At 51.0% G+C, this 23296-nt stretch overlaps 1 protein-coding gene across 2 annotated transcripts in view; it reads left to right on the top strand.

Annotated features, from left to right (window-relative positions):
- The window catches only part of LOC122378476 (kelch domain-containing protein 3-like), an 80348-nt gene that overhangs the window by 12478 nt on the left and 44574 nt on the right, over positions 1–23296 (top strand). Inside the window, exons 1-2 of one of the 2 annotated variants that reach the window (XM_043359580.1) lie at positions 3199–3466; positions 7331–7517. In XM_043359580.1, coding sequence (XP_043215515.1) covers positions 7358–7517 — 160 coding nt within the window. In that variant the 5' untranslated portion in view covers positions 3199–3466; positions 7331–7357. Of the gene's footprint in view, positions 1–3198; positions 3467–7330; positions 7518–23296 lie in introns of those variants that run through there. The other variant, XM_043359579.1, reaches the window with a different exon arrangement.

The following is a 23296-nucleotide window of genomic DNA, read 5'->3' as shown; positions in this document are numbered from 1 at the left end:
CGCGACGAAAACACCACCGGTCGAATCAGCGTATGCAATTTCATCAGCCGCTTCGAATATGGTGACCTCAGGTGACCTTGGTGACTTTGGGAGGTTACATGACCGTTGTGGCCTATGGCAGCCATTCGATAACTCGGGAACTACTGGACCGATTGCGAAGAAAACACCACCAGTCGATTCAGCGTATGCGATTTCATCAGCCGTTTCGAATATGGTGACCTCTAGGTGACCTCGGTGACCATGTGACCTCCCAAGGTCACCGAGGTCACCTGAGGTCACCATATTCGAAACGGGTGATGAAATCGCATACACTGATTCGACTGGTGGTGGTTTTGTCGCGATTGGCCCAGTATAGTTCCTGAGTTATGGAATGGCTGCCATAGGCCACAACGGTCAGGTGACCTCCCAAGGTCACCGAGGTCAGCTGAGGTCACCATATTCAAAATTCTGATGAAATCGCATACGCTGAATCGACTGGTGGTGTTTTCGTCGCGATCGGCTAAGTAGTTCCTTAGTTATAGAATGACTGCAATAGGCCAAAACGTAATGTTGAACTTTTGAGGTCACCGAGGTCACCTTAGGTCCGGTCCCATAGCTCAGTTGGTAGAGCGTTGGACTCCGCGTGGTGAGAGCACGCGTTCCCGGTTACAACAGTCCGGGTTCGAAGCGCGACGGGCGCTCGACATTTATGGGCCTCCTGACAGGTATGGTTGCGGTTGGTGGCAGGCCGCAGCCAGGCGAAGTCAGTGAGGGGACCGGCCGTGCGCGGCTATGTGCGCACGTTAAACTTTGGACTCTAAATTCTGCCATAGAACTGGAATTGCGCGATCGGAGGGTAGAGGGCAGGGTCACCGCAACAAGCTTTGCTTAGCGGTGGCTCTGTCCTTGTGAATCCTTCCCATCAAAAGATTCGGACTAAATTTATTAAAAAAAAAAAAATAGGTCACCATAATCGAAACGGCTGATGAATTTGCATACGTTGAATTTACTGGTGGTGTTTTCGTCGCGATCGGCCCAGTAGTTCCCCAGTAAACATGCCGACGTCGGCCCGACGTCGGCCGACGTCGGGGTGACGTCGGCAACTCGGCATCGGCATGCCGACGTCGGCCCGACGTCGGTCCAACCTCGGCACGACGTCGGCTGGATGTCGGATATGCCCGCATGTTCCGACGTCCAGCCGAAGTCCAGCCGACGTCGGGCCGACGTCGGACCGAGATCAATTGCTGAGGTCCACCCGACGTCGGGCCGACGTCGGGGCGACGTCGGACCGACATCGGCCGCTGTTTTGACCGTTAAAATAACATAAAATACATGTTTCATGTTTCATAAAGAGCTTCTGTATCCAAAATATCCTCAGGAAACTCAAATCTTCCTCCACGCCGCAACCCCCTGATCCGGACTGGACGGGAAACTTTATTCCATTTGGGATTGCCCGTAAGCCAAGCTCGCCCGTAGCCGGGTGCGGTGAGTGCTTGGGGGCTCCTCGGCTTATCCTTTGGTCAGGCTCAGCCCCGGCAACTCGCCAGGGCCGGGCCCAGTTCATATAGAAAGGCCAGTCGGCAAGTGTCACTTTGCCAAAGTGCCACTTATCAAAGGGACACTTTGGGAAACGTTGGTGCAGGTGTGTAAGAGTGGCTATATGAATCCATTGTGGGGTCGCCCTTTCCAATAAGTGTCACGTAACAGCAATGGGACCAGGGACTCTATATGAACTGGACCCAGGGTGCTCGCCAAGAAGACCAATGTCTCCATCCTATGATCCTTCCGGCTCTGAAATGGTCTTGTCAGACCGAAAGGGCATAACCCAACAAAACAAACCAAATTCGTTAGTTGGCTGTGTGGTGTAGTGGTTAGCGCACTACCCTCGCGTTCAAATGACACGGAGTTCGAATCCCGTCGCCGGCTGATGCTTTTGGCGTGTTGTCACAGTAAACATGCCGACGTCGGCGACTGGGGGGCTCGAATCCCGCCGCCGGTTGATATTTTTGGCGCGTTGTCCCAATAAACATGCCGACGTCGGCCCCGTCGGTCTAACGACAAACGATCTCGTCAACCTCGGCAAACGATCTCGGCCCGACGTCGGCTCGACGTCGGCTGGACTTCGGCTGGACGTCGGAACATGCGGGCATATCCGACGTCCAGCCGATGTCGGGCCGAGGTGGAACCGACGTTGGGCCGATGTCGGGCCGAGCCTCGGCCCGACGTCGGGCCGACGTCGTCATGTTTACTGGGTCCTGAGTTATAGAATGGGTGCCATAGGCCACAACGGTCATTTGACCTCTGAGGTCACCTGAGGTCACCATATTCAAAACAGCTGGTGAAATCACATACGTTGATTCGACTGGTGGTGTTTTTGTCGTGATCGGCCCAGTAGTTCCTGAGTTATAGAATGGCTGCCATAGGCCACAACGGTCGTGTGACCTCTCAAGGTCACCGAGGTCACCTGAGGTCACCATATTCGAAACGGCTGGTGAAATCGCTTACGCTGAATCGACTGGTCGTGTTTTAGTCGCGATCGGCCTAGTAGTTCCTGAGTTAGGTATAGAATGGCTGCAATAGGCGAAAACGTAAAGTTGACCCTTTGAGGTCACCGAGGTTACCTGAGGTCACCGTATTCATAATGGCTGATGAAATCGCATACGCTAATTCGACTGGTGATGTTTTTTTGTCGCGATCGGCCCAGCAGTTCCTGAGTTATAGAATAGCTGCAATAGGCGAAACCGTAAAGTTGACCTTTTGAGGTTACCGAGGTCACCTGAGGTCACCATATTCGAAACAGCTGCTAAAATCGCATGCGCTGAATCGACTGGTGGTGTTTTTGTCGCAATCAGCTCAGTAGTTCCTGAGTTATAGAATGGCTGCAATAGGCGTCAATGCCAAGTTGACCTCTTGAGGTCGCCGAGGTCACCTGGGGTCACGATCTTTGAAACGGCTGATAAAATCGTAGCCCTTGATTCGAATTGTGTTTCGTTCGTTCTGATCAGTCCAGTAGTTCCTGAGTTGTAGGATGGCTGCAAGAGTGGCGGTTGTATAGTGTTGTCCAAACATTTATCCTCACACGTTGAAACACTGAACTCTATCCCCGCGTTCGATGTCTCTCGGCCGACGAAGATTCTACGTCGTCCGGCCAATCCCGTCCAAGGTCAGCGGGGGCTCAGCTGCAGTTATGGAACGTGATTGGCCGGACGGCGTAGAATCTTCGCCGTCCGAGAGACATCGAACGCGGGGTATAATGCGTTGAAAATTCTTGTGATTTAGGCAGATATAACGCAGCTCTTTCAAAAACTGCGCAAATAAAGCGAATGTCCCCCATCCCCATTATAGAGTTCAGTGCCCATCCCCCACTTTCGCGAGTCGCGATCGAAAATTACATGAGCTTTTGGCTCTGACCTCATTTTTGGTGCTACACATTTTGAGATTTTGCAACAAGAAGTTTTCTTTTGTCTTGTTTCACATCTTGAGAGAGGTAAGTTTTGAGGTGAGGTGAGAGGCATGAGTGTCACCGTCTTTGGTATTTTAGCACATGCTGTTTCTGGAGGATGGGTTGATTTCTGGCACACAGGTGCCAAAAATGACAAAAAAATGTCAAGATGAAGTCCTTAGAATATTTCAAAGATAATTTTTCCCAATAATACATTATTTGACATCATAGATCCAAAAATGATACATATCTTGCAAATAAAAGGAAATAAACCAAACCTGACCTAACCTTACCTCAGTTGGGGTCGGGGAAACTACGAGGCGAATGTCAAAAAATTGATTGGTCAATAAATGGACTTTTGATGACCATATATGGGCATAAATGCAGCCCCCGCTTCTAAGGGTGAAAAACGGTTTAACAAGCCAGTACTTGCAGTATCGCGTCCACTTATTGGAGAGAAAAGGCTTCCATTTTTCACTAGGAATTAGCGTGAGTTGATTGAATTCGGTGAATCGCCTAGAAAATGGCGATAGGAACACAGCTTTTCTGCAGGTTCTGGGCATCACAATCAGCTGGCCATTCAATAAATGGATTGGTTTTATGAAAGAAAATTGTTAAAAGATTTAATTTAATTACAATAAACAAAGGTATTTAATTTTAAAACAATAACTTACCACATTTAGAAAAAACCATAAACAAAACAATAAAAATAATAACATTTTAAACCAAAGTACTGCTTACATTTTTTGGCACGTCTGTTTTAATCCGCCATATTTGCCAATCACGGTTTGACCATGTGTTGTAACTCTGCAATTTAGAGCCGCCAATTAATTGTGCACGGAGTGAGTGTAGGCCTTGTGTGGTTAAAAAACATTCTTATGCCTTATTTTTTCAGTTGAATGCTAGGATTCATTGAAAAGAGGAAGTTGTCTGATTTTATGACCGTATATGGTCATCGCCCTGCCTACTCCAGCCGCTGATTGGCTAATCCAATTTTTGTTTGGCTCCTCGTAGTTTCCCCAACTGACCTACTTACCTACAACCTACCAACCTGCAACCTACAAACCTATAACCTAACAACCTACAACCTACCTACAAACCTACAAACCTGTACAACCTACAAACCTGGTACCAACCTACAACCTAAGACCTACAAACCTACAACCTAACCTAGCCTACAACCTAAAGTTTCCGCTGTTTCATATTTGTATCAACAGTGCCACCAGTGGCGGCGGAAGGTATTCTAGGATAGGGGTGCAAACGATATTGAAGCGCCCCTTCCCGCTGGGCGCCCCTTACCATGCCGATGGCCGTCCCTGCACTGGAAAATCAGTTTCGCCCCTATACAGGCGCCCATAGAAGTTTGTAGAGTGCTATTCCTGGTCATAATCATCTCCCAAGTAAAAAAAAAAAAAAACGCAAAATACGCCCTAGCACTAGGGGTGTAACCGCCCATACGGACAGTGCAATTTTACAGGCCCCAATCTCGGACCTCCCTTAACATTCATATGTTGTAAACGGCAAACCGCCCCCGATAAATGTTACACAAACTAATTTCCTCTCGCATATCGGCCATCAGGCGCCCCTTTTTGTCGCATGGAGCCTGCAACGCTATAAGCCCTCATATGTTCGTTTTGGCGTTCGGAGGCTATCGCCTTCAAAGACGTCTCCATAAATGTTTCTTTTTCGTCCCACACACAGGCGCCCCTCTTTCGCATGCAGGCGCCCCTCTTCCGCATGGCGCGCTTCTCGAGTAGCTGCGCCCTCCTAGCCTTTATCGCCTGGCAAGATTATATTCGACAGGGTCGGCAGCATCTGCCTTTGTTTCAGATAAGGATGCCCTCCACTCTTCAGCATATCAAAAGATACTTTTCCCACGTCATTGCCACCCTCTCCGTGTCACAAGTGCCTTTATCAGTTGCGGTGTCGCACTGCTCAGCTTTATGGCTGCCGCACCTCTTAACTTCCTGCCTCCTCTACAGATTTTCGAGGCGCCCCTTTCCATAGCTTTAGGGTGCAGCTGCCCCCCTTGCCCCCCTGCTTCCGCCGCCACTGAGTGCCACAATTGTATATCGGACCTTATCTTGACAAATACCCAATGATCCGCTTTTTTAGCAACAATGAAGCCGAGTGCAGAGTGCAGAGAGCCAGAGACGGGATTTTGAATGCAAGAAATATATGCGGTGGTTGCCAACACAAAAAAACATGGGGGGAGGGTAAGACGAACCACCCAGCAGTGCGTACTATCCATTTGTTTGTTACAATTCTGCTCAGTACCTTCTCTTGTAAGAAGACGTACCTAACCAGAGTGGCAAATGCATGCATGCTAGCTCAGGATGCGTGTGCATGGCTCACATGCAACAAAAACTCCTTCCTAAAAAAGCCTGTTAAAAGTTCCTCAGTAGTCGTCGCGCCCTAAAGCTCCAATAAACAAACAACAATACATTTTGCCACTATCATGATGTATATGTTAAATAGCTCAACATTAAGTATTTGGTAGGGGAGAGAGGGGCAAAACGGCCACCCTAACGCTGTTTACGATGCCTACGCATGATTTTTAAACTTGCAGAGATTCTTTCTATACGAATGTGATCCCTAGTAATTTGCCTTTTATTTCAACTACGTTTCATTTCCAAAGGCGTCCATATACCTATTGGAGATATTGGCAAAATTCTGAACCTTCTATTGGCAATATTATTGGCAGGAGACATTGGCAAAGCCTTAAACTTTAAACATTTTGACCGCTTTACCCCATACCCTGGGCAAAGCGGCCACCGGCAACCACTAAGTTCTGGTATGAGAAACAGAAAAGTTGCCTTATATGCGGTTTGTGTATTTGATGGTGACAAGGTTTAACCCGGCAGTTGCTGGGGTATTTCGCCACCCACCGTTTGCTGGGGGGGGGGGGGCGTTAAAAGCCCCCAGCCGATAACTCGAGAACCAATAGGCGCAGCGAAACGCACGAGGCGGCAAACGAAAGAACGCGACGAGACGCTTCAGATGAGTACTTTAAAGTTGAATTTTGAGGTCACAGGTCGGGTCAAGGTCGGGTCAAACACCTGAAATCGGGCTTTCAGTAGCATGGACTTCAGGACTTCGCAATGGGCGCCTCTCGTCATCAGCTCTGTCAAAACGGTGCACAATCCATCATATACCTAAGGCCTACAAGAGTGTCAGCTCCATGTAGGGGTCAGTCAAGCATAGGTCAGTGTCAAGGTCAGGTCAACCGGGTAAGCACATATCCCCGAAAATCAAAACTGATATTCGCAGCCTGTGACACATGTTTTATGGGTAATTTGGGGCGTAGAACACGATGGTGACATTCATTTTACCATATGTGTACGTGTTTGGCTCAAAAAGTTAAATTTAAGAAATGCATGTATCATGGTCGTGAAGTAGTTACGAGAAATTGCCGAGATTCAGTTCAAGATTTTGGAAAATGCTGAACGATAATCAATAATCGAAGATAGCCATTTGATTGTTCATGGTATTGGCAGTCTAATGGCGTTTACGGCATGTCTGTATGTCTATTCTGTGATTTTATATGATTTTTTGAACATATGCCGTTTTTGGTCGAAAACTCAGAAATCATGACGTCACTAAAACCTCGATATCTCAAAAATTTTCCGACCGATTTTTTTTGAAACTTTGTCACAATAACCTTCAATCAATTGCCTACAGGTACCCGAAATTTGATGGCCCGGCGAAAAAAGTGGGGGCGTTTAACGCCCCCCCCCCCAACAACTCGTGGGTTAAACGAAGATGGATGTTTAATCTGTTACCTTCACACCTGTTGGTAAACAAAGGAAGGATATTCATGGAGAAACATTTAATTGAATTATTTGGGTAATTCGTGTAACCAAAAGTGACCGAGATGACTGTATGACGACACTGATTTCACTGCTGCAGTGTCGGTCGGCGCGAGGCGTGCTCGCCATGTCGCACTGGACGGCCATGGTGGAGGGCGGCCCGGTGCGCGTCAACCACGCCGCCGTCGTCATCGAGGACACGATCCTGTCGTTCGGCGGCTATTGCGCGGCTGAGTTCGACCCGCACAACCCCGACAAGGCAATGGACATCCACGCCTTCTCCACCGGTCAGTGCCCCGACTGTACCCGGCTCTAGTTTAGGAAACGGCTCCTCACTCTACATAGTGCGGGACCCGGCTCCCTTCTCTAATGTATGACCCGGCTCTGATGTTGGTCCCGGCTCCCTTCTCTAATGTAGGACCCGGCTCTGATGTTGGTCCCGGCTGCCTTCTCTAATGTAGGACCCGGCTCTGATGTTGGTCCCGGCTCCCTTCTCTAATGTAGGACCCGGCTCTGTGTTGGTCCCGGCTCCCTTCTCTAATGTAGGACCCGGCTCTGTGTTGGTCCCGGCTCCCTTCTCTAATGTAGGACTCGGCTCTGATGTTGGTCCCGGCTCCCTTCTCTAATGTAGGACCCGGCTCTGATGTTGGTCCCGGCTCCCTTCTCTAATGTAGGACCCGGCTCTGATGTTGGTCCCGGCTCCCTTCTCTAATGTAGGACCCGGCTCTGATGTTGGTCCCGGCTCCCTTCTCTAATGTAGGACCCGGCTCTGATGTTGGTCCCGGCTCCCTTCTCTAATGAAGGACCCGGCTCTGATGTTGGTCCCGGCTCCCTTCTCTAATGTAGGACCCGGCTCTGATGTTGGTCCCGGCTCCCTTCTCTAATGAAGGACCCGGCTCTAATGTGGGGCCCGGCTCCCGGCTCTAGTGTGGGACCCGGCTCCCGTCGCCCGTCGCTGACCGTTGTACGCGTATGTCTGTATTTCTGCGAGTGTGTGATTGTCGAGAAACTGTTCGTGATGTGGATAACGTTGTCGTGACGGGGTGCGTCACGTGTATGTTTTTGGTCTTCTTTTTCGGTACATGTGCGGCATTTTCACATAATGGTCACGAGCTCTGGCTATGTATAGCGAGCTCTTCCTGTGATGTACTCTGCTCGATCTCAGTTCCCAGTGAGGTGTATGTACACTGTACAGTCTGTCTTAAAATGACCATCCCACCTTAACCCTCGCATGTTTAGGGGGGGGGGGGGTCGGATGGACCCCCCATGGTTTTTCGCGAATAACTCGCGCAAAAAGCGGCCGATCGCGACGAAACTTTCAGTACCCTCGAGTTGATCAATTTTACACCTCCTCTGAAAATTTCATGACCCTGACTCAAGTGACCTTTGACCTGTGACCTATTTCTCGAGGCCATGTTTGGCCGGAATCGCGATTCGGCGTATGTCGGCTCGCATTAGCTGCGCGTTTGCAAGCTTCTCGTGGTTTCAAGCGCTCAAACATGAGATTTGATGTTGCTCCCATGCATTTGGGTGGATGTCAAGTTCACCTGAAGGTCAGGTCAGGTCATTGACCTTTGGTGACCTCGGTTCACTTTTTCGAGCTGTACGTGATTCTAGGCTAGTTTTTGGAGCTGATTTCGAATTTAGCAACCATTTGAACATTTACGAAGTAGTTTTGGTGCCTTCGTAACATGTTACGAAGCTGTCAGAGGCGGTTGACACGTACTACGAAATCCCGTCACGACTCCTACTGGTCGACCTGACCTGACCTGACCTGACCCGACCTGGTCTAAATGCATGAAGACATCATCTATGCTCAAAACTAACACGATATTCGTGATCAACACCCCGAAAAACCCCTTAGCAGCCACACTTTACGACTTCCTAACAGGTCCCGATTTTCCCGACTTTGGGTCAATGACCTGACCTGGAAGGTCAACCAATGACCTAGGACCTTAACCCGCGCCCCACTGGGGTCTGCGTATAACACGCCCTACTGGGGGGGGGGGGGGGGGCTATTCATAGCATCCCTCCTAACTCCGAAACTACTGGGCCGATCGTCAAAATTCAAGCGGCGTCTGATGATAGCCCCGGAAAAACTGTCGAACGAAACCTAATTTCATTGACCTCGAGGTCACCGATGACGTCACAGGTCAGGTCAAAGTAAAAATTATTAGCATTTTGGCTTGTTCACGTTTTGGGCTCTGGCCGCCGTCTTACGAGTCAGATCAGGCTCATTTTTGGTTCACACACTCGTGAACAGATGCTCTAGATACCCTGAGGGTACCAAACTTGTACTTTGATTTTCAGGTCAAGGTCAGGTCATCACAGGTCACGAAAATATTATATCATGCGTCGGTCACGTTACACATGTTTTATGGTCCATTTAGGCCAAAAATCTTGAAGTTGATGTCGTCTGTGTCATTCGAGGTCATTTTGAGTCAAATTTAGCTTACGTTAGGTCACTTTCAGGTCAAAAAAGGTCAAATTCTGAAGTTAAAATTTTTCAACAAAAAAGGTGTCTATTGGATGCAGTTTGAGCTCAGGAACACGATGGTGCTATTTATATTGGCGTACGATGTCAAATACGTACTGAAAAATTGATTTGAAAAATTAATTATTGTGATTTTTTTGCAATAATGCGTATAACTTGGCCATTTTTTAAGATATTTAGCTTAAACTTGCTAGAGTTAGTCATAATAATTCGTTCTATCACATACATTCCGTTTTTTTTTTCGAAAATACAATTTTTTTTGGAAAAAATGTAAAAATGTAAATTTAGAATTTTATTATATAAAATTTTCGAAATTTTCAAAACTTAGAAAATCCGAGATTGCAGTTTGATAACGCAGTCTATTCTGAGTCCTCTTATGCAAAGAAATTGGATCTAGCTTAAAAACTGAGCCCTTGGGAGCGATTGCCGTGGTTCAATGTTTTGCGTCGAAATCGGCCGAACATGACGTCACTCTGACGTCATTTCCGGCCGACCTATGGTAGCTACGAAGTTCAAATTTTGACACAAGGTGTCAAATTGATGCAGTCGAAGGTACTGAAAGTTTGGCGTCGATACGTCAAGCGGTTTGGAAGTTATTGCAGAAAAACGGGAGGGGGGCTATGAATAGCCCCCCCCCCCAGTGGGGCGCGGGTTAAAATTGGGTATCATCGGCTTCCTCTCGTCACGGGCAACACGCTCGTTTTTTCCGCGAAGCTCTAGCTCGATCAGGGGCCAAACGGCAGGGGGGGGGTCCAACCGACCCCCCCCCCCCTACACATTAGAAGCTGGCAAACGCCGCACACATGCGAGGGTTAACATTATTTTTGAGTTGAGATAGCCAAATTGGGGGCCATGGCCTGCAAATACCGGTTTGGGCACTCACAACATCGAACAATGCTTTAGTTGGGAGATATGGAATTTCAAACTTGCAGTTTTTTTTATTCTAAGGAGCTAATGCATTGGAATGCTGCTTATAATTTGTGACGTCAGCGGAGATCTAACGATTTTTAAATCTTAGACTAAAACCATCGTTAACATCGTTAACACATCGTTAACACTAAAACCATCGTATACACTGCTTTGCGCGCAACGTCTGCCGCACTTCAAGGCTGCCAAACTATTGCTTCCAAATAAAGTCGCTAGGAACAGCGGAGTTCACAAAAAGTAAACAAAAGTAAAAGCCTAATATCTTGAAAACCAGTGAATGTTTTTCGGTGAAATTTGTTAGATGTTCGTTTTTGATCTTTCTGAACCAAGGGACATTACTTGTATGCCAATTCATTAACTTTTTTGAAGGTGGGAGGGTCCCTTTAAAAATACCGCGCAAAGTAACGGTGGATCCATCAAGCCTGACCGAGGAAGGGCCTGCTATAATTGGAAAGTCACCGAACCAATTAACCTGGGGGAATGGACGAGGATGTCCATTGCTTCGGTGACTCAAATTTAGCAGTCCTTCCTCGGTCAGGCTTGATGGATCCACCGTTACTTTGCGCGGTACTTTTAAGACAGATTACTCTGCTGGCTTTCAGTTCCCAGTGCGGTGTACTCTGCTGGCTTTCAGTTCCCAGTGCGGTGTACTCTGCTCGATTTCAGTTCCCAATGCGGTGTACTCTGCTTGATTTGAGTTCCCAGTGCGGTGTACAGTATATCTAAAAAGTATGTCCCCTGGTTTGGCTCTCCCACAGGAGGCGAATCGGTAACTTGGCTGAATCCCAGTTGCGGCACCCGGCCGCCAGGGTCGCTGCCGCGCGAGCGGCCTTGACCGCTCGCATGTCATTGGCAGTTCGGTCCCTCCCCATCTATACCGAGGTGGGGAGGGGAGAAGAGGGGAAGAGAGGGGAGGGAGCGGCATCCGCTCGGCACTTGGCGATACCTGGCTGACCCCGCGCTCCCTCGCTGACCTTTGTCCTGCCCTCAGGCGAAGCCCGACTTCCTGGCCTGTAGCGGCCCAGCGGAAAACCGAGCTCGCGGGGCGCGACTCCATTGGCCAAATCTTATAAATGGAATGCTGTCGTATTCACGGCATTGGATAATATTAATAGTGATACCAGCAGTGGATGTGGTAAAATACAGTCCAAAATAAACGAAAGCACTCGATTCGTGCATAATGCGCCCTCCCATTCAAATAAGCCCGCCCACTTTGATAGATGGTGTAGTTTCTTAGGGCGTAAAAGATGCAAAACACTACCGATTTTTTCTTTTAGCTCGGCCACTGGGACCGACAATATACAATTGACTGAAATGCATGAAAACCATTTTGCATTTAGGTAATAGCCGTTTTCTGCACCCAAACTTTAGCCAGTGACGCCCTGTCCATTCTAAAGCGTTTATAAGATTGGTCCCAGCACCCGATTTTATATGAGGAAGTCGTTTAAAAAGCATCTTATTTCTAACGAATTTATTATTATGGCCACTTTTACAAGACGTCTATAGAGCTTTGACTTTTACATTTCTTCCTCGTTCAGGAGAAACGTTTTAACCCTCACCGGACCTTCAGGTTTTCTGAATACCGAGGGGACGTTGGGGGTTGGAAGTGAGGAAACAACCCCCTTCGCCGATTCGCCCCTAATTGAGCTAGAGCCTCACGAAAGAAACGATCGTGTGCGTCGTTACGAAATGCAGCGATTGGTCTCCGCTTTAAGGACCAGGGTCAGCCGATGACTTCGGAGGTCAGGTCAAGTGGCCCAAGGGACAGGTTCGGTTTTCGGTAAATAACTTTGCTAAAAATGATCGCAGATCCGCAATTTTAGCAGCATCGTGTTTGTCTAGCTCAGGCGTGTCGAATGGTATACTTTTTCTTCGGGTGAGATCAACTTAACCCTCGCCCGTATAGAGGGGGGGTCGAACGGACCCCCCTCCCTCGGTTTTTCGCGAATAACTCGCGTAAAAAGCGGCCGATCGCGACGAAACTTTCGTTACCCTCGCTTTAACCCGCGCACCGACGGGGGGGGCGGATATCCGCCCCCCTGAGGTTTTTCGCGGATAGCGGGAAAACCGCGGCGCGTAGCGCCGCGAAATTTGGTACGACTATTCTCTCATCAATTTTACACATGGTGTGCAAGTTTGAACCTCCTAACTTTTAAGGTCAGGTCACCAGGTCATTTTGAATGACCCAACCTCAAGTCACTTTTTTGCAACTTTGTCACCGTGCCAGAGCTACAGTAGATGTCGAAGGCCTTTGAAAGTCGCAGGATGTTATTAGGTCATTAGTAGCTACAATTTGTATATCTCGGAATTTTGATGTCGGTGACCTAAGGTCAGGTCAATTTCGCGACCTCCCCATTATAAGTCAATGGGGGAAAAATCAACTCCCTGTTTTTACCACTAAAACGGGTCGGAATGGCCCCATATACCATACATGACTTCACATACAATCAACCTTCACTACCTTGAGGTCTGTTTTGCTGTTGGGCAGCTGTAAGGTCATGTGACGTCATCAAAGGTCACCAAAGGTTTTTTTGCCAATAACTCCTTACAGGAACAAGATACAGCCGCGCGGATAGTCTCGTGTTCAGCTCGTCAAGACGCATCGAATGATATACATGATGACCTCGAGGTCACGTGACCTGAGGTCAACCTTTGACCTTGACCTTTCGAGGTCAACATATATATCATTCGATGCGGATTGACGAGAGGATCACGATGATGCCCTTAGTTTGTTCCTATCTTGACTACTTCGAAAGTTATTCGAGAAAAACCCTCTCCATATCTAGCGCCGCCATTTTGACTTTTTCGACCCCTGTGACGTCATCTTTGACCTGACCTGAAAATGACCTTTGTAAAAATTGTAGACCTTGTCCGTGCGTATCCGATGCCGTTTACCGCTTGTCGCTATCTTGCTTCGTTTTCGAGATCTCAGGGGGGGGGGGCGGTCATCCGCCCCCCCCCCCCCGTCGGTACTAAGTTGGCGCAGACCCCCGTCGGTGCGCGGGTTAATCAATTTTACACCCACCCTGAAATTGTCATGACCCTGACCTTAATGACCTTTGACCTGCGACCTACTTTTCGAGACCATGTTTGGCCGGAATCGCGATTCGGCGTATGTCGGCTCGCATTAGCGGCGCGTTTGCAGTCTTTTCGTGGTTTTAAGCGTTCAAACATGGGATATGATGTTGCTTCCATGCATCAGGGTGGGTGTCAAGGTCACCGGAAAGTCAGATCAGGTCATTGACCTTTGATGACCTCGGTTCACTTTTTCGAGTTTTACATGTTTCTAGGCCAGTTTTAGGAGCTGAATTCGAATTTAGCAGCCATATGAACATTAATGAAGTAGTTTTGGTGCCCTCGTAACATGTTGCGAAGCTGTCAGAGGCGGTTGCCACCTACTACGAATACCCTTACTGGTTGACCTGACCTGACCTGACCCGACCTGGCCTTAATGCATGAAGACATCATCTGTGATCAAAACTAACATGATATTCGTGATCAGCACCCCGAAAACCCCATAGCAGCCACGCTTTACGACTTTCTAACAGGCCCGATTTTCCCGACTTTTGCGTCATTGACCTGACCTGGAAAGTCAACCGATGACCTAGGACCTTAAAATTGGGTATCATCGACTTCCTCTCATCACGGCCAACACGCTCGTTTTTTCCGCGAAGCTCTAGCTCGATCAGGGGCGAAACGGCAAGGGAGGGTCCAACGGACCCCCCCCCCTTATACGTTTGCGGCTGGAAAAACACCAATACGGGCGAGAGTTAAAGTGTTAACCTCGGGTCAAGGTCAGGTCACAGCCCGTCAGGTCACGAAGCTGGTCAAAGGAGGTCATATTGCATATCAATCGATTCGGCAGGTCTTTTCATGTCCATTAGTGGCTTTATCGACTCGGTAGCTTTAGTTGATCGGGAGTTATTGACGAAAAACTGATACCCTTGGTTACGTGATAAATGACGTCACGCAAGATCAACAAAGCAAAATCAAAGCATCAGACCTTGCAAGGAGCGCATGAAATCACGATTCCGTGTGCTTGAGAATTTGAGCTAGTTGTATATCATTTCCGGACCAAACTAGCAATTTCCATATTCCCCTGACTTTTAATGGTGAGAGACTGACCTGATCTCAGGCGACCCTTCAGAAAATCCGAGATATACATTTATACAAGTTGTGAGACTCTCAATCATACTATAAGATCCTGTAAGTTTCATCTCCCTATGAAAGCTCTGCACTGAGGGTGTTGCGAAGTTGGAACATTTTAGGAGTGTGCACACAGTCCTAAAATGTTGAGGACAGTTTAGGACAGTTTCACACAGTTCATTTTAGGACTGCTCATTTATGACGTCATAGATCAGTGACCTGACTTGACTTAAAAATGCGGTTGGCGTAAAAAAATCCGACTTATCAAATCCCGACTAAAAAAATCGACTTATAATCCGGTTAATCAAATCCCGACCATGTTTTTACCTGGCCATTAATGTTCTAGCCTTAAAGGTGATTGTTTGAACGCGGAAGATGCTGAATCTTGGTTAACCCCATACTTATCGTATGATAAAGAACGTCAGTGTTAGAAAGTTAATTAACAATCTTATTTAGGATAGTTTAATTCAAGTGGGTATAATCCGACTTGACAATTTACTAGGAGGGTTTTGCAGCGCTATTAGTTCAGCATTTAATTATAAATCATTGCTAATTTCGATCCGGATATCGTTATTCAATGCTGGCCTTTGCGTCCTCAGAAAGTTGTTTATAGTCATGAAGGCTTGCATTGACCCATACTTTCCATTTTTCAGCACTATTATTCGCCGTAGTTGACCAGGTGTTTTCTTCAGCTCTCCCCTGAATCCTTTGGCTTAGACCTGGCGTATCACCCGTGCATCGCAAGACGCACCTACCACACACAAGTTCATGATCCCCACGAACCCACATCAGCGTCCGTTCGCTTGGTGTGTGACCCCTTGATCTTTGGCCGCGACAACTGCCAGCTTGCTGGAGCACCCCTCCCTACACGCGCTGCCCCGCCCGCTCCCCTCCCTCCCCCCCCCCGGGTCGTGTCACGAAGGTTCGGGCTTACGCTACTACCGGCCGCTGCGCAGCTGTCACCTAGCGCCTGGGAATGTGTGGTCTGGTGCGGATTCAGCCAACTACCGGCTCGCGACACCAGCGCCACGTAGTGGCGACGGTACATTCTTTTTAGACACACTGTACTCTGCTCGATCTCAGTTCCCAGCTCGATCTGAGTTCCCAGTGCGATGAGTTCAGGTAGCTCTAATTTTTCGGTGCCGTTATAGTCTGGTGACCCAGTCCAGGGGCGTAGCCAAGGGGGGCATAGGGGCCATGCCCCCCCCCCTAGAGCCCAAAAGGGCCCCCATCGCGGTGTCATATGTAGTAAGTACGGTACCTAAGGGGCACAATAAAAGTACCGTAAGGGCCCCTCGGGGCACTCCACTGGGTTCGCGGGGGCCTTTCGGGCCTGAGACCTTGCCGCTAGGGCCCTCTGGGCTCTCTTCATTGGTTATAAAAGGGCCCTTTGGGCCTGAGGCTTTGCCACTGGGCCCCTCGGGGCCCTCTCCATTGGGTTCGCAGGGGCCCTTCGTAATTTTAAGGTAGTTAAGCGAATAACTACGTCATGAAATTAAGAAAATGTTGGCCCCTTCGCTCACATGGGCCCCTTTCGGTCTGATTGGCCCCCCTGAGGGAAATCCTGGCTACGCGCATGGCCCTGTCAGGCGTTCAGGGGCCCCTTGGGGTCCTTAATATGCTCAGAGAGTTTTCCTGTAGATCAGAGGACCCGTCACGCGCGCTTAGGGGCCTCTTCATGCACTTAGAGGGCCCTGTCGTGTACTCAGAGAGCCTTTCTGTGGCTTAGAGGGCCCCGTGAAGCGATCAGTGGCCCCTCCATGCGCTCAGGGGGCCCTGTCGTGTATTTAGAGGGTTTTTTTCTGTTGCTTAGAGTGCCCTCGTCAAGTTATCAGTGGCCCCGTCAAGCGAAGTTAAGACCTTGCCACTGGGGCCCCTCTGGGCCCTTTCCATTGGTTGTAGAAGGGCCATTTGGGCCTAAGACCCTGCCACTGAGCCCCTCAGGGCCCTCCATTGAGTTCGCAGGAGCCCTTCAAGCCTGAGACCTTGCCGCTAGGGCCCCTCTGGGCCCTCTTCATTGGTTATAAAAGGGCCCTTCGGGCCTGAAGTTTTGCCACTGGGCCCCTCGGGCCCCTTTCCATTGTGTTCGCAGGGGCCCTTCGGTTCTCTCAGTTCTAACATTTTTTAATTTTTTAATTTTTTTTTAAATTTATTTGGGCCCCGTCCAAGAAATAGTGGATGAAATCCGATGACTTTTTGGATTTTGAGGGGGTTTACCTTGGGCCCCTGTAAGTTTGGCCCCCTCCTGGAGGAAATCCTGTCTACGCCCCTGACCCAGTCAGCCTGATCAGGTGACCTGATCAGCCAGCCGTTCGCCCGTTGGGAAGCCGTGCGGCACACGGGGCTTGTTGTTGTTGTTGGTTTTCCCTCCATCCGCGGCAGAGCCGCGGTGTAGCTTCAGCTCTGGAGGGCCCTGAAGGCGGCCACCAGGGCCGCCACCGTGTCGCCGCGCCTGACCTCCTCCACCGTCGGCAGTATGTTGCCGACCGCCGGGATTCTGAGGCGAACCCCCATCAGTCCCGGGCAGGTCAGCAGGATGTGTCGAGGTGTGTCGGCTTGCTCGCCGCACAGCGGGCAACGAGCTGCAGGGCAGTCGAGGTTCCTGCACTGTGGCCAGTCCGCAGATGGGTTTCGTCCGATGGAATGGAGAAACTGCGCCGAGCCGCTCCAGCGCCCAGTGCGGATCTGGTGGACGTCTACTGCTGTCGTCCTGTCCATTAGGGTGTGTCGATAGTCGCAGATTCGCGTTAGACAAAGATATAAATTGGCGCGAGCATGCCAAAACACTAGCCCTGCAGTTGGTTTTGCGTAAAAATGCGATTTGACGAGGCTCGGGCAGGTCGAAGTTACAGCGAAAAAGTCGCAGTCTACGGTGCTGCCACCTACATTGCCAATAACGGGCACTATCATATCGTGATAATTGGGGTAGTTTCAAATGAGAAATGACTTCTATTTTTGTTCAAACTGCTTAAGAAGAAATAAAACTTTTCGGAAACACACATTTTTCCCAAATATCGCGTTCTATTTTTTCCTGTTGAGTTGTTAGGAAAGTGGTAAATTTCAAGGTTGACGGCTAAAAAACGAAACAGGAGGAACAGAGCAGGAATCACCAAGACGTGTGCCGCGCCGATGCTGTAGCCTGTAGATAAGGGGTGAGCAACAGAACCAGCATACCTAACGATTTTGATTACTGATAGATATTTTTCTCTAAATGGAAGACTATTAGTAACTCAGGCAAGCCTTCTAATATAGGTATCGACAGGGTTGCGGTAAAAGGTACAATCGATGGCACATTACAATTATTCTGAGTTGGGTAACAACACTCTTCAGATACCTACCATCAACAACCTCACTATCTCCTATATGGGAGCTATATCATCTGATTCCAGCGCCCTGAAAACAAACAGGTTATTACCAAAAATCTCTATATTAGCGCCTACCGACATACGCTGAATGACGCTATCAATACCCGACATTTGTAAAAGGTGATTCGCCACACAGCCCGCCGGCGTCTGAGGGGTTGAATAAGTGAGCCAGATTGCCAGCGACTCACCGCTGAACTACCGGGCATAACAAAACGGACGATGCGACATGACTCAGAGATCATCACAGACGCAACGAAAAATGTAACCGAAGGCCATCTGAGCTGTTGTTGTTGTTGTTGTTGTGTGTTCCCTCCAGCCGCGTCACCGCGGTGTAGCCGTGCGGCTCTGGAGGTCCCTCACGGCGGCCGCCAGGGCCGCCACCTCTCCGTCGTCGCGGACGTCTTCCGGGTTCAGGAAAATCGTTCCGTACATCCGGAGACGCCAGCCCATGAGGGCCGGGCACCAGAAGAAGAAGTGCCGGGGCGTGTGGCCTCCTCCCGGCACACGGTGCACCGGCCCGCCGCACAGTCGGTGTCAGGGCACTGGCGGCAATCATCGGAAGGGTTCCGTCCAATCCGGTGAAGGTATTGGCGGGATCCTGACCAGTGGCCCGCGCGGAGCTGGTGGACGTCGACGGCCGACGATCTGTCCCCCGTCGCGGCCGGCGGCGGCAGCCGGTTCTCCATCAGGGTCCGGTACCAGCCCTCCGGCCAGGCGGCGATGGTGCGGTCGCGGGCCAGTCTGGCGGCCGCGCGGTGGGCGGTAGCGACGTCCACCGGGACCGCCGCCTGGGGGAGCGCGGTCGCCTCCTTGGCGATCTGGTCGGCGCGCTCGTTTTCGTCGACGCCGCAATGGGACGGCACCCACTGTAGGTGGATCCGGCGGGACGGACCGGCCAGGGCCGCTAGTTCGGTCCAGATGGCGGCTCCTAGCAGGGTCTTCTGGGACGCCGGGCCCTCTCTCAGCGTCGCGAGGGCCGACTGCGAATCCGAGCAGATGGTGATCGGCGCGCTCGGCTGGTGCGGGTGGTCGCGCAGGTGGTTGAGGGCCGCGCGGAGTGTGACCATCTCCGCCCTGAAGCTCGAGCAGAGTTGACCGGCAGGGACGCGTAGCTCGTCGGTTGCACCGTCCGGCCACTCCACATGTTGAGTTTGTATTTATGTTATCGTCGCGATTATATTTTGTTACCTTGCGTCGCGTCGTATTATGTTACCGCGTTGTATTTATCGAGCGGGTCGACGGCGTTGCCCGACCTGGCCGCCCGCCACGGGCCGGCGTGACTGCTATGGCGCATGCGCGCTGACCTGGCGCCGGTCACGTGATCGACAGTGACCTCGGCGCGGCGGTGCCTGGACGGGGGCAGTAGGCGAGCGGGAGGCGGAGCGGACGGTGGCCGGTATTCCGGATCGGCCACGGCTGTCCGTATCTGTCTCTCGGTCCCTGCTCCCCTCGGCCTTCCCCGCCAGTCGGGGGTGGGGGTGGCATCCAGAGCTGCCCTCACCTTCCGCTGGGCGGTCGGCACCTACCCACCTTTTGTGTGCGCCTACCCACCGACCATTACCTGTGTAGTGCCCTGCCTACCCACGACCATTGCCTGTGTGATTATGTGCCACCTTTGCCAAATACAGCCGCTAAAACGTATTTTAACTCTTTGGTCCTTAATTCATTTTTTATGCGCCTGATTCTCCACTCTTAAACCACCACTTTTAACATAGTCCTCCCCGGGCCGGATGCGCCTTTTTGGCTGAAATTTTCACTTACCCAGAGGCACCTTAATTTTGAATAATGGAGGATCAGGTGAAATTAAGGACCAAACTGAGGACCAAAGCCACCAAACTAGTCAATGACACAAAGGCATACCGAGCCAAGGACCACAAAGACATCGACATTGACTACCTTGCCTACAAAGTCCATCAACTAAATGCATTGCGAGACGACCTTAAAGCAGTCCAGACCCTTCTCGACAAAGACGGCAACCCAGACGAGACTCAACATACCGACATGATAGAGGAGGAGGTCTTCATGGCGTCTCGACTCCTGGCTCGACTCGAAGGAGGAGCGGCTGGAGCCATTCGAGACAGCACACGTGAAGTCGACCCGACCTCAAATACTGACCTTCGATCCTCGCTCGTCGTGAAGATACCCACATTCAGCGGAGACCTTATGAAGTGGCGCTCATTCTGGGAGCTGTTCGGCGTATCCATCCACAGCAACAGCCGGTACAGCAACATCGAGAAGTTTGTGGTCCTGAAGTCGCACCTCAGCGGCTCAGCCCAGAAGGCCATCGACGGCATCCCTGTGACTGGAGACGGATATCTTGCCGCCATCGACATCCTCAAGAGGAGGTTCCAGAGAGAGGACATCGAGAGGGAGACTCTGATGAGACGTCTCTTTGATGCACCTGCCGTCCACAACGGGAACGACCTGAGCGCCATGCGGAACCTCGTAGACCACCTGTCTGCCCACACGCGTGCTCTGGCCACCCTCGGGGTAAACCCTGAGAGCTCCTCGAGCCTTCTTCTCCCAGTCATGAAGGAGAAACTTCCTGAGAGCTGGCGACTCGAGTGGGCTCGACAGGAACAGCCCAGCTACGAGCACCTGCTGCTGTTTCTGGAAAGGGAGCTGGCACTCCGAGAAACCGTTCGAGCCACCAGCCCACCCCCAAGTCCAGCGACACCATCCTCATCTCCTTCCACAGCTTCTGCCCTGTCCATCCAGCGGCAGACACTGGCGAAACAGGCCAAATCATGGACCTGTGGAGCGTGTGGCCGAGGACAGCATGGACTGAACCAATGCCTGGCATACAGAGCCATGACAGTCGACGACCGATGGAGGACAGTGGGCAAAACTGGTGTTTGCTACCAGTGCCTGGGCCCTCACAGGGTTCGGTCCTGTATGAGCCATCCATGTTCGTCCTGTGGAGAGCCTCACCACACATCGCTTCACCATCCGACCCAGCACCAACCGACAAGGCCTGCACCTGAGGCACCGAATCTGCCACCACCATTTACCGCGTCGTCAGGATACCGACCTGACTACGTGGGGAGTGCCACCACGCAACGACCATCACCTACCACCACATCAGGATACCGACCTGATGATGTGCCGACCCACCACACATTCCACAGTCGCAGAAGTGATGACATGTGTAGCCTCAACCTGATGGAGGTCTCAGACCAAGAAGCTGTGAACCGAGACGGCCTCCCAGTGACCGAACCCTCCTGTAACGACACCGCACAGCGGTGCAAGACGAATCTTGTGCAGGAGTTGTACTGCCAATCAGTAGCCAGCTCTGCCAACCGGTCCACTCACCAGATGATGATGCCGAAACGGAAGCTTGAAACCAGCCAGCCACCCAAATCCGAGACGCGGAGCGATGCTGTCATCGAAGAAACAGCAACCAAACCACCGAAACCGACATCGAATGTGGAGGATACCGCCCTCCAACCCACCTCTGAACATGGTGGAGGAGACCGCTCCATTGGCGCACCGGCCATTGGATACTCCACCAACCTGAATGATGATGCCGCCCTCTTCCCTCCTCACCATGAAAGTAGGAAAAAGAGGAAGCTACGTGACGTACTTGAAGGATCTGTGGAAGACATCACCGGACAGAGTCTTGCACAACACCTACCTGCAACCGGACAAAAACCGGCCGTGACAACTGGTGGCTGTGACACTCAGTTCCCAAGCAGGGAAACGGCATACCAGACTGACACCTGGAAGAGCTGCCGTCAGATGATGGAAACGGGACCACAACGATCCGTCAGCAGACTGCACCGCCACAACATTGAGCCTGACTAATCTGATGTCTCATCAAACTAGTCATACGGAGACTAGTAGCACGATTCATCTTTACCGACATTTTTCACAGCACTCGCCATTCACCACGGCATCACCACCAGCATATGCATCATGAGCACAAACTTCTTCTTGGCCTTATCTGCCTTTGTTATAGCTCCACGCTTACTACTGTGTGATCTGTGTGTTTGGTTGTGTGCGTGTGTGGATGTGTTTGTGCTCTGCCCGTACATCATACTCACGATGAATTTAACTCTGCCATCAGAACGTTGACCTCTTCAACATTTTCAACCAAGAGATGGAGGAAACCCAGTCCTGGTTCCGCCGGATGGCGGTGAGGCGTCGGTGAGGACCCGCAGTACCGGCTCGCCAGACGCCGCCCGGTGTTCAGCGCCGACAGCCTGCGGTTCATCTCCGACTGGGCGACTCAGTGGCTTGAGACTCCCACATGAGCTTCCTCGCCAGTCGGGAGTAGGGTCGGCATTTTGAGCCGCCCTCGCCTTCCACTGGGGCTTCAGACTGCGAGCGCGCCGGTCATCTTCCAGTCGACGGTTTACCACGTCCCGACAATATGGGCGGCAACGAAACTTTGCGGTGCCGGCACATCAGATCAGACGCAACCGGCGCTCATTGTACCGACGACCTGCGGCGCGCCTCCTACCAAGCGACGCAGTGACCTAGTGGGGTTAAGACTGACAGTGATTTGTGTGGTTGTGGACATCGGCGTTTCGAAAACAAATGCGATTTGTTTCCGAGTGGGGAGTATGTTGAGTTTGTATTTATGTTATCGTCGCGATTATATTTTGTTACCTTGCGTCGCGTCGTATTATGTTACCGCGTTGTATTTATCGAGCGGGTCGACGGCGTTGCCCGACCTGGCCGCCCGCCACGGGCCGGCGTGACTGCTATGGCGCATGCGCGCTGACCTGGCGCCGGTCACGTGATCGACAGTGACCTCGGCGCGGCGGTGCCTGGACGGGGGCAGTAGGCGAGCGGGAGGCGGAGCGGACGGTGGCCGGTATTCCGGATCGGCCACGGCTGTCCGTATCTGTCTCTCGGTCCCTGCTCCCCTCGGCCTTCCCCGCCAGTCGGGGGTGGGGGTGGCATCCAGAGCTGCCCTCACCTTCCGCTGGGCGGTCGGCACCTACCCACCTTTTGTGTGCGCCTACCCACCGACCATTACCTGTGTAGTGCCCTGCCTACCCACGACCATTGCCTGTGTGATTATGTGCCACCTTTGCCAAATACAGCCGCTAAAACGTATTTTAACTCTTTGGTCCTTAATTCATTTTTTATGCGCCTGATTCTCCACTCTTAAACCACCACTTTTAAC

Source organism: Amphibalanus amphitrite, unplaced genomic scaffold (assembly GCF_019059575.1).
Source record: "Amphibalanus amphitrite isolate SeventyFive unplaced genomic scaffold, NRLGWU_Aamphi_draft 000060F_arrow, whole genome shotgun sequence".
Lineage (NCBI taxonomy): Eukaryota > Metazoa > Arthropoda > Thecostraca > Balanomorpha > Balanidae > Amphibalanus > Amphibalanus amphitrite.
This window is presented reverse-complemented; position numbering and strand designations above follow the sequence as displayed.